The sequence below is a fragment of the Dama dama genome, chromosome 30, assembly GCF_033118175.1.
Source record: "Dama dama isolate Ldn47 chromosome 30, ASM3311817v1, whole genome shotgun sequence".
NCBI lineage: Eukaryota > Metazoa > Chordata > Mammalia > Artiodactyla > Cervidae > Dama > Dama dama.
In genome coordinates, this window is record NC_083710.1 from 25,129,367 (window position 1) to 25,146,169 (window position 16,803).

A 16,803-nucleotide genomic window follows, 5' to 3' on the forward strand; every position below is an offset into this window, starting at 1 on the left:
GATGGTGAAGGACAGGGAAGCCTGGCATGCTGTAGTCCACGGGGTTGCAGAGTCAGACACGACTGAGTGACTAACATCAAAAACAATAACTGAAATCATGACTGATGTGACCTATCTTCTATGATGTGTGCTTCATAACCTCAAAAGTGGCCAACAGTGCAAAAATGCAAATGCTTTAAGCATTACAACTGAGAGCCGACGGTGTTTGAAATTATCAGAAAGTAAAAGATGTCTTAGTGAATTAAAAACCCTGCAAGAGTTGAGTGACTGACTGACTGTCCCACCCTGGCTGAGGTTTTGCTGCCAATAAGCGAAGCAAACAAATAAGTTGTAATGGGGAATTAAAGCCCAGTCAATCTAAGACATGAAAAAAACAGTATTAATGGCAATTGATTATTTAAAACACAACAACCACACAGCCCACAGCATTCAACTTACAGGAAAGTATTTCTGAACAACACCAAAATCGATAAAACCGATTACAATCCATACCACCAACGTCACAGTTGAAATGATGATGATAAATGGGACAAAATATCCACTAAACCGGTCAGCCAGTTGCTGAATGGGTGCCTAGGGAAATAAAACACCAAGATCGCGGGAAGTTACAATCTCTGAAGAAATAGAGCGGCTATGGGTGGACAAGGGCTGGGATTCCTAGCTCCCTCATCAACTACAGTTATTAGTCAATCTCTCTAACTCCATAAAATCTGCCTGATTCCGTGGGACTCTTGGAATAATTTCTAAAAGCAGGGAGCTGAAGTTATACTGCTTTTAAAATTCCTTCAGTACCTTGGACATCTGGGCCTCTTCCACTAGCTTCACAATCTGGGCCAAGGTGGTGTCATTGCCCACGTGGGTGGCGGTGATGAGCACAGAGCCATGGGCGTTCATGGACCCGGCAATTACCATGCTTCCAGGCTTCTTGGTGACGGGCATGGCCTCTCCTAGAGGTGGGGAGGAGACCAACATTACGTGAGGAGCCCGATCGGTGTCCCCAGGGCCCAGGCAGGGTGCTGACGCCCACCCAAAGGGACCAAGTCCACACCTGTGATGAGGGACTCGTCAGCCATGGTGTTGCCTTCTAGGACTTTCCCGTCCACGGGAAACTTGCCCCCGGGGACCACCTTGATGATGTCACCTCGTTGCACCAGCTCCATGGGCACCTGCTCCTCCCTGCAACAGAAGCCGCTCAGGTTACACTCGGGGCCACGTGTGGGAGCCCGCCACCCTGGCATGTCACCCAGGTCGGGTTCTGGACACTCCGCCGGCTTTACTATGAGCAGAGGTCATCACTTTATCTACTGTGTACAGACTGAATTAATACTGTGTGGCTGCTTAGTGCCAGGCACTGTCCTAGTCCCTGGGGAGATGGCTGTGAGCAGGACAGCCAACTCCCAACCCTCATGAAGTCAATTCCATGTAGCAAGCAGACCAGCAAGATAGTTCCAAGACTTAAACAAGTGCTATGCTGACAGCAAGGTGACTGGAGGGCTGTTTTCAGCAGTGGGGGAGGAGGAGGGAAGGGGACAGGTTTCATTTGAAGATGACATTTCAACTGGATGACAAGAGGACCCAACATACAAGGAAAGAAAACTCAAGGGAGAGGGACCTCCCTGGTGGTCCAGTGGCTGACTCCACCCTCCCAGTGCAGGGGGGCTGGGTTCGATCCCTGGTAGGGAACTAGATCCCACATGCCGCAACTAAGAGTTCACATATTGCAACTTTAGATCCTGTGTACTGCAACTAAGACAAGAAAATTTAGGAGAGAAAGAGCAGCTAACACAAAGACCGATGGAAGGGGCCTTTGAGAAACAGGAAGCCTGCAGGCAGGACTGGAGGGGTTTAAGTGAAGCAGACAGAACCCGGACCATGTTGGGTCTTGTAGAGCAAAGTGTGGGCTTTGGACGTAAGGTTTTTAGTGGGAAAGTGACACCCGTTTACATTTTCAAGTCATGTCTCTGGCTGCTGCATGAGAATGGGCTGTAGGGGCAACAACAGAAGCTGAGAGAGGAGTCAGGCTATGGAAGCCTCCCAAGCGAAAGATGGCCTGGGCTGAAGGTGGAGGGAAGAGAGACCCAGGAGCTTTGGGGGCACCAGGTGTTAGAAAGATGTGAGGATGTGCTGAACGCCTAAGAAAAGCAAGCACGAGCTCTTAGTTTCAGGTTGAGCAGCTGGATGGATGAGAAGGCGTTTAATGAGATGGAGATGCCTATGAGAAAGCAGCTACAGAAGGAGGGGAAGAGGAGAGGAGATGAGGTCTGTGGTCTCACATGGTAAACCAGAGATGCTCGCCTGACTTCCACACAGATGTGGCCAGTCCGGAGAGTTCAGTTCAGTTCAGTCGCTCAGTCGTGTCCGACTCTTTGCGACCCCATGGGCTGCAGCAGGCCAGGCCTCCCTGTCCATCACCAACTCCAGGAGCTTACACAAACTCATATCCATTGAGTCAGAGAGTAGGGAGTGAGAAACTGGATTTGAGCTGAGATTAGAGGTCAAACCGGGAAGCTGTCAAAATACAGACAGAATTGAAAGTCTGAAATGGTAAGAGCTTCCCCAGGAGCGTGGCTGGAAGAGAGACCTCGGCCCTGGGACACCCCATCTTGAGAGGGTGAGCAGGCAGAAGGGCCCACAGGAGGGGGCACCCACCCCACGGCATTGAACATGTGGACGTTGTGGACATCAACGCAAGTATGTGTAAAATCCATCACGTCCTACACTTGGGATTCATATTCTTCAGTGAAGGTAGGCGATAGCTTAATAAAAAAAAAAGAAAAAGACAAAGTTTTAAAGGGACAGAAAAGGAGGGGAAATGCTGGCGAGAGGCTGACGTGAGCATTAAATGACAGCAACGGTGGGATTTGGTTCATGGACGTGATTTGATGTCTCTGGCAAAAGCAATTTCAGAAACTGGTGGAGGAACCAGGAAGACTGGAGGGGCCTGAGAGACTGCAAGATGAGGAAACCAGACAGGAGCTGAAGGCAACCTGCAGAAGAAGTTCTGTGTCTCCCTAAAGTCAGAAGTGAGATCACAGGCTAAAGGGGAAAGTGGTGGGACCAAAGCGGTTTCTGGGATGCAAAGAAGGCCAAGAAATAACCATTAAAATGAGGCTGACCGAAGATATACAGAAGCCTTTTTCTGTAAAAACGCCCATTTTATGAAATATGATTTAAGATTCAATTTGTGTGTGCATGCGCTTAGTCACTCAGTCATGTCCGACTCTTGGTGACCCCATGGACTGTACCCTCTAGGCTCTTCCATCCAAGGAATTCTGCAAGAATACTGGCAAGAATACTGGAGTTGCTTGCCATTTTCTCCTTCAGGGGATCATCCAGGCCCAGGGATCAAACCCGCATCTCCTGCCTTGACAAGCAGATTCTTTACCACTGTGCCACCTGGGGAGCCCAAGAGTTAGTATATGTAACTGTAAAGAACATGGGCTCTGGAACTAACAGTGTAGGTTCTGTCCTAATTCCACTACTTAACACCTGTGTGACCCTGGGCCCGTTGCTTAGCCTCCCTGAACCTCAGTGTCCACATCTATACAATAAGAGTACTAGGAGTTCCTTCCTTATAATGGCTTTTTTTTTTTTCTCTTTTGGTTAAACACAAACATGTTAGTATAGCATCTGGCAAACAGTAAATGCTATATAAATCCCAGCAATAATGACAATAATCATTATTGTTTTTAATATCTGCCAACCTTATACATAGGGCTTCCTAGGTGGTGCTACTGATAAAGAACCTGTCTACCAATGTGGGAGATGTAAGAGACACAGTTTCAATCCCTGGTTTGATCCCTAGGTCGGGAATGTCCCCTGGAGGAGGGCATGGCAGCCCACTCCAGTATTCTTGCCCGGAGAATCCCATTGACAGAGGAGCCTGGTGGGCTATAGTCCATAATGTCACAAAGAGTCAGACATGACTGAAGTGACTTAGCAGTTAACCTTCTAAAGAAAAAAAGACACTTTTCCCATTTTTATTCTTTGGCTAGTTGAACTGCTATCTCAGTATCAAGTTGAATGCGTATCTCTTAGCTTGTCTAAATCCTCCAAATCTTGCGAGGCAGACCCAGCTCATGCACCACATTCTGGGGAGCTCTGTTTGACCACCACTAGCCTTCTCCTTCTAAGTTCCAGACACACTGCTCTGTACGTCTCACTTGGCATCTAGCACACATACACCCCCTTGAAGCCTTGCTCATCTTGGCATGTGAATGCTCTGCTTGCTGAAGTGGACTGACAGGCGGGATCTTTCTGCTGTGGCGGCGCCGGCCCTCGCGAGGTCGTGTGTCCCGTCCTGCACACCAAGGGTGTATGCCGCGCAGCACACACGCTGACATAAATTGATCAAGGACTTCCGACAGTGCTGGTTACCTGATGACCATGTTGTCTTCACCAAGGGTCACGACGGTGGCTTCCGTGGCTTGCAGAGACATGAGTTTGGCAAGCGCTTCTGAGGTTTTGCTCTAAGAGACAACCAGAACGTGAAGTGTGAGCGACAGTAAGCCGAGCTGTGCAAACCCAGGCCAGGGTTAGAGAAGACCCTGCAAGGAGAGGCTGTCCCTTGACACAGCCCCTCCGCACGTCTGCAGGCTTTCAGGATGGGTCTCACCCACTGCCCGGGGAGGGTCCGGTGCCACCAAGTCCTGCAGATTACATTTCAGGTGGAAAAAACGGTACCATTTTCTTTTAGGTTCGCTCTAATTTTTTTAGGACCCGAGTTCCATTCTCTTACAGGACGCACTGGCATCTGGAACAAGGGTGGTAAGAACGGCACAACCCTGAAGTGGGAATGTGGATATCTAATCCAGGAAGCCACATGTTCGGTTATTTACCAAGAGACGATGTGACCTCTGACCCAAAAGCCAGGGTTCTTTCCACTGCACGAGGCGCCTGAACAAAGGCTTTTAATAATTAACCAGATTAGCTGGGATTTTAGAAGTAGCGACTGGTTTGGAGATTAGCGGCCGGGGCACCTAATTATATGTAGGTTTCACATTTCGTGCCCTTGACAGCGTGGCATGAGTAATTCTAACCACGGTGTTCAGATGAGCTGAGGTTTGTGCTTCTGAGGGAAGAGTTCTGCCTTTAACCTGAGGCTGCAGTTACCTTCACCACGTGTTCCAGCCACCGCCCCAGGGCAATGAAGACGAAGAGCATGGGGGGCGTGTCAAAGAAGGTCACGGGGCTCCTCTCGGCCTTCTCGGCCACGGCCACCACCAGGATGATGAGGGAGTAGACGTAGGCGATGCTCGTGGCCAGCACGATGAGCACGTCCATGTTGGCCACCCCGTGTCTCAGAGATTTGTAGGCCTGGACGTAGAAGTACCAGCCGCCGAGGAACTGGAAGGTGGTGGGGGAGAGCAACAGTCATGACAGGGCCTCTTGGGACTGCAAATACCCTGGGCTCACCCACGATGCGGACATCCCTTTGCCCTCCGGAACTGACACGTATGAAATATACTTCCTCACTCAGAGGACTTCTGGCCACAGGAGTAGATGCTCATGCGAGACCTTTAAGACCCAGAGGACTCGACCACGTAAAGGTCTGTGGATGGTGAAGATGGTGAAACAGATCATGGTGCGTTCATACTGGGCACAGTGCTATGCGGTCCCTGAAGAGACCGCTGGTGTGAGAGATGTACCCAGTATGTGGTTGAATGAAAAAGCCAGTTATAGATCAGTGTGCCTAGTATAAGCCTGTGTCGGCTATAAAAAAGGCCTATGTCTGTCGTATGTGAATACAGATACACACAGACATATGCACGTAAATGTGTTTTTCCTATACAGATGAAGATCTGTAAAAAAACAAACTCAGCCTACAAATACTTGCCTCCAGACAGTCCTAATTAATATGAATTAATTCTAATATTCTAGTATTAAGCCTAATATTAAGTCAGGAGTTTTATTTTATATTCCAAAATAAATGGAAGGCACGTCTCCCACCAGAAACACAGCTAGTTCCTGAATGTGGTCCCCAAGGTAGACATAACACGAGGGCTGTGCCCTTTAAGTTATGATTCCCCAGAATGATGTCTCGGTCATTCTAGACAAGATATGGAAGAGCAGCAAGAGCTCCAGGGAGGTCCAGCTGCTGCTTCTAATGGTGAATTCAGCGGAAAAAAAGCAAACGTGCTACACTGGATCACCAAGCCTTGCCTAGAGAGGGCTGCTGTTCCGGGGGAGTCTGGTCATCTGTGAACTGCCCGTGAAGCCAGGTCCTTTCTCGTCCCCCCGTGTTAGGCCCTGAGTGTCAGCCGTAAGATAGAAAAAAATCAGCAACGGGCTGGGTGGTGGGGAAACGGGCAATGAAGAGGCACTTGGAGCAACTGACAGCATGCTAAGAGGACAGCAGCTGCTGGCCATACGCAGGCATGCCGGGCAGGTGTGCCTCCTGCCAGCCCCCGATACGCACCTGGACAAAGGTGCACAAGATAAAGAAGATGAGATTCAGGATGGACAGTCCTGGGATGACGTTGTGGTCCAGGAACGAGGACTGGGATTCATGGCTGGGTATCAACATATAGATCATTAAACCCATGACGGGGATGCCAAACACCAGGCTGCACAGGAAAGAGTTCTTCCACCTGGAAAGCAACGCAGCAACATGGACAGGTCAGGCTCCACCTGTCCCCTGGCTTCCAGGCTGGTCCCCTCCCGAGGACTTGGTTTGAGACTTGCCTCTGCCCCACGTCTGGGACAGAGCACCAAGGGCTACAGTGAAAGCAGGGCTCGCTCCCTACTGGCCATCCGAGGGGACATCAAAGGTCTACATCTCCTGCAAGCACGCTCCAGGGATGTTTAGACGTAGCCCTGGTCTGCCCGTGGCCAAAGTGGTACCTCCAATCTACAGGTGAGGCAACCAAGGCCCAGAAAAAGCTGAGAGTTCAGCCCCAAAGAGGCTGACCATCCTCAGACTATGGCCGCTACTGTTCTTTCTTCAAAACTCACACGTTAAGTGTTATCCAATCTGTTAGCCATCAGTCATAGGTAGCTATTAAAACTAAAATTAAAGTGAAGTGGAATTAAAAATGTATTTCCTGAGTCACAGTGGCTGCATCTCATACTGGGCAATGCAGACATATAGCGTTTCTATCATAGCAGAAGGTACCGAGGGACAGTATTGTTGTAAAGGATTAAGATTACGAGGTAAAGGTGATTAATGCAGCAGAAGGTGCTGTAGGAGGCGGCGGCGGGAAGGAGGGTGGTGACAAGGACCCCGATTAGCACAGAATCAGGCAGGGGAGGTCCGGGGAGAACTAGCCCCATAGGCAGGGCTACAGTTTATCCTTTCTGTTCTACCTACTGCTTTATTTCCACCTTGTGGTCCAAGTGATGAGCGTTGGGGATCCTCTGGGCTGGGGAGGCACGAAAGCCAATTTCCTTGTTATCAAAAGGAGGAAACAAGACAGAAGGCACTTGGTTAAAACAGGCATCGGGAGAAAGCACTTTATATCCTTGGAAATGAGGTTAACCTACAACTGCCTCTGAGGACTCATGACTTCTGTCCCCACATCGCTCTACAGATGCCGTCCACAGTGACGCCTGATCCTTCTGTCAGCAAAGATAGCGGACGCTGGGAGGTGACTGAGCCTGACCCAAGCTGATGGATGCCAAGTTACAAGCTTAGGATTTGTGAGTGAAAGACTCTCCGGTATCAGCTGGGGAGTTGGGCAGCGGCCACTGCTCTCTGCAGGATGAAACTGCAGGTCAGAGGTCACACCCCTGACCAAAGCCACAGCATCATTGGAAGTGCTGGATCCAGTCACAGGTCCCCCACCCCCAGCACGGGCTCTCCTGCCGAGCAGACAGTGGCTCCAACAGCATCTGTGGTTTTTTCAGGGATTAACTGGCCCAGGTCTTTGGCTGCCTCACTCCTCTTCCACCCTTCTCTGCCTTATTCGATCTGATCACTAGATTTCTGATTCCCTTTATGAAATTACACAGAAAAAGCTGTCAGGAAATGTCCTGTCAGTCAGCACAATAGAAAGAGGGGCCCTGGGGACTCTGATGTTGGGATTTTATGGAAAAATTAAAGTTACAGTAGGAGGAAGAGCATGTAAGGCCATCTAAAGACAAATCCTTCACAACTAATGCTGGTTACATCAGGAAATGATGCCCCAGAGAAGCAGGAATGGGGGCCAGACATTGGCAATGTTCCCCAAGTAAAAACAAGGAGGGAGCTACAGTGAGCTGGGTAGAGGCCAGCAGGGTGTTCTAAACAGGAAGTGGGGGAGACCACTTACACACACAGGTCTCTTACACACACAGACGCACACACAAAGAAAAATTTAACACAACTTAAAAGCCTGCTCTGAAATGTTTCATTTCATAAGCCACAGTCCCTGCTAAACTTCACCATTAGTTGTTACGAGTTCATCTGGTTCAGTTTTGACTGTCTCAGCCCAGCCAGATCACCACTGATGCTCTGATACAGCACAGACCTGGGAGAGGATATGGAATGTCTGTGGACAAAGCGAGGAAGGAATGGGGTGGAGGTATATGTAACTGCGTTGAGCGATTTTCCAAAGGAGAAATGACTGAACTCTCCTGCTGCAAAGAAGGCCCAAACGCAGGGAAACTCTTCCCAATACCAACAGTCCTTTCGTCTGCACATACTTGGCACAGGTGTAAATAATATTAAAAATTACTAACAGTCATTTTCTTTTTTTTTTTGGCTGTGTTGCATGGCTTGTGGGATCTTAGTTCCTAGTCAGGGATTGAACCCTGCCAGGCCCTCCTCAGTGAAAGCACAGAGTCCTAACCCCTGGACTACCAGGGAATTCTCACAATTAGTCAATTTAACACCATGTACCAGGAATCCTGGTGACGCTACTTCTCAGGGACTACTTGAAATTAAAACAATCATGTCTTTTTCTTTTTCTTGTTGTTTAGTTGTTAAGTAGTGTACAACTCTTTTGAGACCCCATGGACTATAGCCCACCAGGCTCCTCTGTCCATGGGATTTTCCAGGCAAGAATACTGGAGTGAGCTGCCTTTTCCTTTTCTCCAGGGGATCTTCCCCACCCAGGGATCAAACACACATCTCTTGCAACTCCTGTATTAGCAGGTGGATTCTTTGCCAATGAGTCACCTGGGAAGCCCACTTCACTGATTTTCAATCTCAGATTATCTGATATTTACTAAACCCCCGTAGTTTACTTTAAAATAAGTCACCTTATTTCCATGGGAAAATCTGAAGGATTTTATCAATATATTATACTAGCTGATCTTCTCTCTTTTTTTTAATTAGCCATATTTTGCTCATTTTTCTATGATGATTATAAATCACTGTTTTTAAAAAGGTGGGTGCAAAATTTTTTGGACGAATGACTCACCTCGATAAGTTTGACAATATCCCTCGGACCAATAATTTCAGGATCAAACTTCACGTGGGCTTTGCTGGTGGCGAGAGCCACAGAGGCGTAGGTGATGCCGTCTGTCTTCCTGAGTTTGGACTCTATGTTGTGAACACAGGAGGCGCAGGTCATCCCCGTGATCTGCAGCAAAGGATGACAAAGATCCCACTGACCCAGGATCCAGAGGGCTCCATCAAAGGCATACAGGGAGCTGATTAACAGGCAGCCACAAGAACTCTGTCCTTCCCAACGTGCAAGCCTCCAAACCCCCTGCGCAACATTTTAACCCCAGACATTCCCCAGAGGCTTCAGGGAATAGGTAGGTCCCTCCCTACCTCAGGTACAGGAGACCAATCACTAAGTAGATGCAAGGACTGAGGCCTGACTCCCAGCTCTGGTAACAACAGACTTTCACAGTCCTGTCCTGGTTATCCATTTCTGCCACCCCAGGCTGTGTGCACCAGTGTGAGAAAGGAAGTCCAAGTGAGTCAGCTATCTGTCATCTGCATCAAGTGAGCCAGATGACTAACTCTTCTGAGTATCACTTCCCTGGTGGCTCAGATGGTAAAAGCATCTGCCTACAATGCAGGAGACCCGGGTTCAATCCCTGGGTTGGAAAGATCCCCTGGAGAAGGAAATGGCAACCCACTTCAGTATTCTTGCCTGGAAAACCCCATGGACGGAGGAGCCTGGTAGGCTACAGTCCAGGGAATCGCAAAGAGTCAGACACGACTAAGCGATTTCACTTCTTCACTTCTTCTGAGTATCAGTGGTCAGCACTTCCCAGAAAACAAATTAAATACAGACATAAAATACCTGAGCACGTGATGACAATACAAGTATCGATACCACTTAGTGTCTTAAAAAATAACATGGCAATTAAAAAAGAACAAAACATTGTTCCAAAGAATGTTTTCATCTTCCCCACAGTCTTTTTTTTTTTGGCCACACCACACAGCATGTGGGATCTTAGTTCCCCACCCAGGGATGGAATCCACACCGCCTGCATTGGACGCTTGGAGTCTTAACCACTGGACCACCAGGGAAGCCCCACCAAATGACAGTCTTGTTCTAGATTTCCCACACCGTAGTCTGTGTAGAGACAAGCACCTCTGGACCTGGAGGTTTTCAGAGGGGCCCTGCTCCTGTCACCAGGGCTGATTCCGGCTGTAACCCAGCAAGTGCTGTACTGGGCCCCTCCGCACACACCGAGGCCCAGCCAGAGGGGATGGTTTGCTCTACAATGAACATCACTTATCAGGAGCTCAATGTGCCACTCATGTCCTCAGCACTCGTTCTTCAAACATTTACTCACCACTAACAGCAGGGACTAAACACAGCAAAGAAGAAAGACGCAGTCACCTTGGTAAACAGCATTACTCAACGCTTATGGATTCCTTCTAAGTCTCCCTTTATTTGTACAAAAGAAGCTTTGCACAGAAGTGCTTGTGAACACACTATATGTGAAATACCAGACCCATCTGTTGTCGTCAATGGTTTGTTGACGAATACAGCTGGTGACAGTGGGCAGACAGGAAACCACCCCGTCCCGCGCCTTCCAGCAGCGCTGGGAACAGCAACCACCCCGGCGTTCACCCCGGACCGAGCGCCTGGGGACAATCTAGTCACCAGACACCTTCTAGATCCATTCTGTGCCTACAACTGAGCCCTCTCCCCCTGGGATGGCTGCTGGCTGCCTCGGTGACTCACATCCCATGGCCTGGACACCCCTCTGGCCTCCCAGCTTCCCTCCCGGCCTCACGGGACGTGTTCACATTTGACTCCCTTGAAACACCAAGCTCAGGATAGCCGCTGTCTCTAATCCCTCTTCCTCCCCCACCACTGCCTCCTCCCCTCCTAAAACCCTGGATGCATCCCTATGACTCTCTCTGACACAGAGGACACTCCTTCACAAAATGAACAGGTCCTAGTTACTGGCTTCAAAGGAGAACCCAACAACGACAAGATATAAGCAAGATGGGCAAGCGTCCTGTTCACAGCCCCGGCTGCGGTCAGAAGGCCTCCAAAGGCCGTCTTGGGCCTGCACTGCCCAGCCCCCTGCTCCAGCCCAGCCACCGTGCTTACCATCAGCTCGAGGTCGCCATCCGAGCCCTTGTAGTCTTCCATCACTGCTGCCTCAAAGCCCAGGTCCTGGACGAGCTTTGCTATCTCCAGGGGCTGGATGACTTCTGGGTTGTACTTCACCTCTGCCTTTCCCGCCATCAGGGCAACCAGCACGGACAGGATCCCTGCAACCAGCAGGGCACAGCTGGAACCCTCCGGGCCAGGCCTCTGGGAGATGATGAGCTCAGCACAAGCCAGCAGAGGAAGACCTCTGCCCCCAGAAGTTTCTAGAAGAGTGGTGCTCACACTTGGCTGGGCGTGAGGATCACCTGGGGAGGAGCGCTAACGGTCACCGTACCTGGCCCTTCATGTTAGGCACTCAGTCGTGTCTGACTCTTTGCGACCCCATGGACTGTAGCCTGCCAGGCTCCTCTGTCCATGGGATTCTCCAGGCAAGAATACTGGAGTGGGTTGCCAGGCCCTTGTCCAGGGCATCTTTCCCACCCAGGGATCACACCTGAGTCTCATTACGTCTCCTGTATTGCAAGCAGGTTAAGGCTCTCCTGGGTGTTCTAATGGACAGCCAAGTGTGAGAGCCACCTTTCTAGAACCATGCTCCTCACACGTTACTGGGCATACGAATCACCCGAGGACCTGGTGAAAGCACAGACTCTGGCTCAGTGGGTCTGGGGTTCGCTCTGGGGGTCACCCCACTCCCAGGTTGGGCCATGCTGCCACCCCGGCAGGGGCAGCTTTGAGTCGGGTCCTAGGAGACACTGGTGAGGATGTACACCTCAAAGCAGGGGACGGAGTCTGCAGCTGGCAATTACTGTTACACCATGAAGATAATTTTTTCCTCCACTTTCACACACAGGAGAAAAACATAATTTTCAAAAGTGGTTTTCCTTACTCCTTTTCCGTTTTCAATCGCTTTCAGGAATGTAAAAGAAATCCCACGGACTACCTTGCTACAGCTATTGCTCATTAATAGTTTAAGGGAGGGAGGTCCTGTCTTCCGCCAAGTGAAAAAAATAAATAAAAAATAAAATACTATGTAATTTCATTTGAAACAAAATTGTTTAAGGGGGGGGAAAAACCTCATTCAAGTAAATGAAAGGAATGATGTGCTTTAGAAAGAATGTCTAAGGGATAAAATGATAGATTCAGGTGAGGAAGAGAAACATGAGCCTGTGAACCACAGGGTAACTTCCGAGCGACCCGACCAAGGGTGACAGGGGAGCGCCAGGAACACCTCAGTTTGAGAACCATCCTCTAGAGCTTCAGGAAACCGTAGGCTTGGTGAGCAGGAGGTCACAAGGAGCCGCAGGAAGACAGAAGGTGACCCCGGAGGCCAGCAGAGTCATGGTTCAGACATTCTCCAAACACAAAATTGGGACAGGATTTTCATTCCACTTTCAGGCTTAAGAAACCAGATGGCCGATGTTGTTTAGAGGACAAAACTTTGGTGTTTTTACAACTCTTTATGATTTATGGGGACAACAGGGCAGAATACTTAAAACTGGAACTTCTCCACAAAATACAGGCTATTGATGATGTATTTGGCAGTAAGAGGCTTTGGAAGGGAAAACCACAGACTGCTACCAAGACAAGCGAGGTGGGGAGGCAATTCATGACTGTACCTTGACCTCTAAACCGGATTCCCCATGGCTAACTCACTCGGAGATCCATTTTATCTCAAACTAAATACTCCTTCAAGGACAGAATGCCAACTGCTCCAGAACATTAGAGAAAGATCTATCCTCTAACATACAGTGAACATGCCACCAGATTATCAGTGTGTGCTAAGTCATGTCCGACTCTTTGTGACCCCATGGACTGTAGCCCACCAGGCTTCTCTGTCTGTGGGATTCTCCAGGCAAGAATCCTGGAGTGGGTAGCCATTCCCTTCTCCAGGGGAATCTTCCCAACCCAGAGTTCGAACCCATGTCTCCTGCACTGGCAAGTGGGCTATTTACCACTGAGCCACCAGGGAAGGCCCACCAGATTATCAGGGATCCTGATAAACGTGGTCAGTAGAGATGCCAAAGGGCGCACACACCGCCCCACGTTGCTAGCTGTGATGCCTGGCAGCCTGCACGACCGCCTGACAGCAGCACTCCAGGCGCGGAGCAGTGGGGGCCGCTTACCAGGTTCCTTTTGCAGGCTCCTCTCTATGTTGGACACACAGGATGCACAGGTCATGCCTGAGATCTGCAGGAAACACTTCTTTGGGGCCACCGTGGTGGAGGCCGGCAGGGACTTGGGCGACTGACGGGGGACGTGGTTAGTATGGAACCCCCCTGGCTGGAGAGCGCCCCCCTGCACGGGCATAGGTGCGCCAGCCGCCGCGTGCCCCACGGCACTCCCAGCGCTGTGGTTCCCAATGAGGTTGCTGGAACAGTTTTCTAGGACAGAAGGTCAGAAATCATTCAAATTAGGAACCATTCAAACTGGAAGAATGAATAACATTTTTCTGGAACAGGAGGGTCAAGCCTAACAATATTCAGGTCAAAGTTCATGGAGAAGATATGGGCGGGGTTGGGGGGAGAACTGGAGTTTTCATCATTGGATCTCTCTCTCCACAGTCAGACAGAGACACGATTCCACACGTACGAAAACACACCAATACTGCAAGGATGGAATGTTCTGGGTAGACGAATGCTCTAATGGATGATGGCAATAACAGCAGTGATAAGAACTTACCAGGCCCCCCACCCTGTTAAGCACACATATGGCCTCCTTTAACTGTTAACATAGCCCTGTGGTAAATACTGCTACTGATTCTATTTTACAGATGAAGAAACGAGCTATAAGAAATTAAATACTTTGCCCCAAACCCCTCAGAAATCAGGGATTCGAGCTTACACATCTGGACTGTCTTTTAACCACTATAGCATCCTGGTTAACAGAGGTCCACTCCCTCCCCTCCGAGAATCAAACTGCCCCAAACACCCTAACTGAGCTGCTGGCCCTTCCCTCATTTGTCTACGTCCCCATACCTTCCGGGCAGGAGCCCTTGGTCAGCTGTACCCACTGTGAAGGTGGGCTCCCAGCCTGCAGTTTGCTTTGTCACCCTCATCTAATGGTATCTCTTAATAAAAGAAGCCCTTGATGTGAATGAAGTCCAATGTACAGTCAACTAAACCAACTTCAGGGGTGATGCATTCTTTCCTCAGTTAATGGACATGTCTACCTCAACACTGAAAATATTCACCATGTTTTCTTCTAGCTCTGGTTTCTTCACTGAGCTCTGTTATCTTACATGAAGGTCTACATTCAGGTCACTGATATGCTTCACGTTAACTCCTGTGTAGATCTGAGGCGATGGTCAACGGTAATTTCTTTCTGCTTGGATTTCCAGTCATCTGGCTCCAATATTGAAAATGCCATCCTTTCTCCGCTGAGTTCCAGGGATCAGGGAGCAGACATTTGCCCACCACACATGTATAGACAGATATAACTAAGCATCTAGCAGATCAAGTTACAGAGCGATTTCATCATTCTGAAAAGTCACACTTTTGCAATGACACAAAATACTCTTGAGTATGTAGAAAAGAATGACATCATTTGACGATGAACTCTCATTACTTCAAAGTCCAGAGGTGCTATGATAAAAGCTCATTTTCTGGAAAGTCACACTTTTGCGATGACACAAAATACCCATGAAGAGCATGTAGAAAAGAAGGACATCATTTGATGATGAACTCTCATTACTTCAAAGTCCACAGCCGCTACAATAGAAGCTCATTTTCTGCAAAGTGCTAAAACTACTTCCACTCACTTGGAGTGCAGTTGATGGACACTTTCAGCACCTTCAGTGAAGACCCCCCAGTGCTCCGGCCTTAGAGGCCCTCCACCTTCTGGATGCAAAGACCATCACCTCACCTGGCACAGCTCTGCTCTCCTGGGCCTTGTCCTTCAAAATGACTCCACCTTTGGACCTCAGGCTCTTAACATTCAACCTCCTACTCCTAATCCACCAAACCCTCCTGCCCCTATCCATCACCACTGTGTGGATTCACTTGCCTTTCTATTCAAATACTGTGGTCAAGTTTCACTAACATTCGTGCTATTCTCCAACACAGAGGTCTAACTCAACTAAATTCTGAGCTTCTGGACACTGCTAAAGAAAGTTAAAATAAATGAACAAAAACTCAAGCCAGCCTGTGCTACTAAGTCTTTTCTGCCAACCCTGAGTGGGCATATACATTGATTTGGCTTTCTGGAAATCTACTTAACAGTATTATCAAAAATGGTACCTCTAACTGTTTGGTACTTAGTAGTGACACAATAAATATTGTGATGGAATGAAATAAGGCTGATATCCTGTGACCCAGCAACTATGCTTTCAGATATTTATCACAAGGAAATGAGTCTGTGCAAGGAGAAACAAATCATGTGGTAGGATGACTGTCCTCAAGGAACCCCTGGTCAATTTAAGAGTGACCGAAAAAAATACAAATAATGCCTTTTTAGCATTTAAGTGGTTATAAAAGACAGTCACCAGCATACTTACAGTTTATCCTACATTAAGTCTGACAGGTAAAATACAGGACGCCCAGATAAAACTGAATTTCAGATAAACAAGGGTTTTTTTTAGTATGTCTCAAATACTGCATGGGACATACCAATTCTAAAACATTCTTCATTGTTTATCTGAAATTCAAATGCAAACTAGGTGTCTCAGATTTTTATTTGCTAAATCTGGCACCCTAAGTACCTCTTGGGCTAAACATAATTCTCATAATTCTGGCCAATCAAAACCCCTATTTTCTCCCCACGTTTACTTTTTGTCGAGTTCAATTATTCTGGATTATATAGTTCAAGGCAAATTTCTTTTTACTGCTACGAACTTGATTCCACTGTTGAAAGACTTTAAGCCTCATGCAAACAGAGCAGACGGCCACTCCACAATGCATGTCTCACCTTCTGAGTACAGGATTTACTGTCCTACTCTTTTCCTTACTGATTTTTGTTTAAAAACAAAAACTCCTTCCTGAAACTTGGTACAAAGACAAAGCACAGGGTGGGGCCTAGTCCCTCCTCATGACTCACCTGCTCCCATCAGGGGTGTGTTCAGGGATCAGAGCCCCCCGAGCGGCCCACCCCCACCGCCGTCTAGGAAGGGCTCCTCTCGGGGGGTGAGTGGGAGTGAGCCATGAGGCGTGGGGGCGCTGTGGCCGGGTTTGTACCATCTCCCATGGCTCACTCCCACCCTCCCCCTGGAGAGGAGCCTTCCTACCACCACCGAGCCCCCGGCCTCACCAGGCCCACCCCTGCAGCCCAGCATGGTTTCCCCTTCTCGATACCACACGAGCTCTCCCGAGGGCTATGCCTCACTGCCCAGCAGCCCGCAGCTCACACAGGCCTGGCGAGG

At 48.9% G+C, this 16,803-nt stretch overlaps 1 protein-coding gene across 8 annotated transcripts in view; it reads right to left on the minus strand.

The window, feature by feature from the left end:
• The window catches only part of ATP7B (ATPase copper transporting beta), an 84,482-nt gene that overhangs the window by 23,328 nt on the left and 44,351 nt on the right, over window positions 1-16,803 (minus strand). For 4 of the 8 annotated variants that reach the window (XM_061133838.1, XM_061133839.1, XM_061133840.1 and 1 more), the window contains exons 4-13: window positions 13,574-13,831; window positions 11,448-11,611; window positions 9,342-9,503; window positions 7,310-7,386; window positions 6,419-6,590; window positions 5,113-5,346; window positions 4,378-4,469; window positions 1,049-1,176; window positions 793-947; window positions 439-573 (exon numbers count right to left, since the gene is read on the minus strand). In XM_061133838.1, the coding sequence (XP_060989821.1) occupies window positions 439-573; window positions 793-947; window positions 1,049-1,176; window positions 4,378-4,469; window positions 5,113-5,346; window positions 6,419-6,590; window positions 7,310-7,386; window positions 9,342-9,503; window positions 11,448-11,611; window positions 13,574-13,831 (1,577 nt within the window). The remainder of the gene's footprint in view (window positions 1-438; window positions 574-792; window positions 948-1,048; window positions 1,177-4,377; window positions 4,470-5,112; window positions 5,347-6,418; window positions 6,591-7,309; window positions 7,387-9,341; window positions 9,504-11,447; window positions 11,612-13,573; window positions 13,832-16,803) is intronic. The other 4 variants (XM_061133842.1, XM_061133843.1, XM_061133844.1 and 1 more) reach the window with 2 other exon arrangements.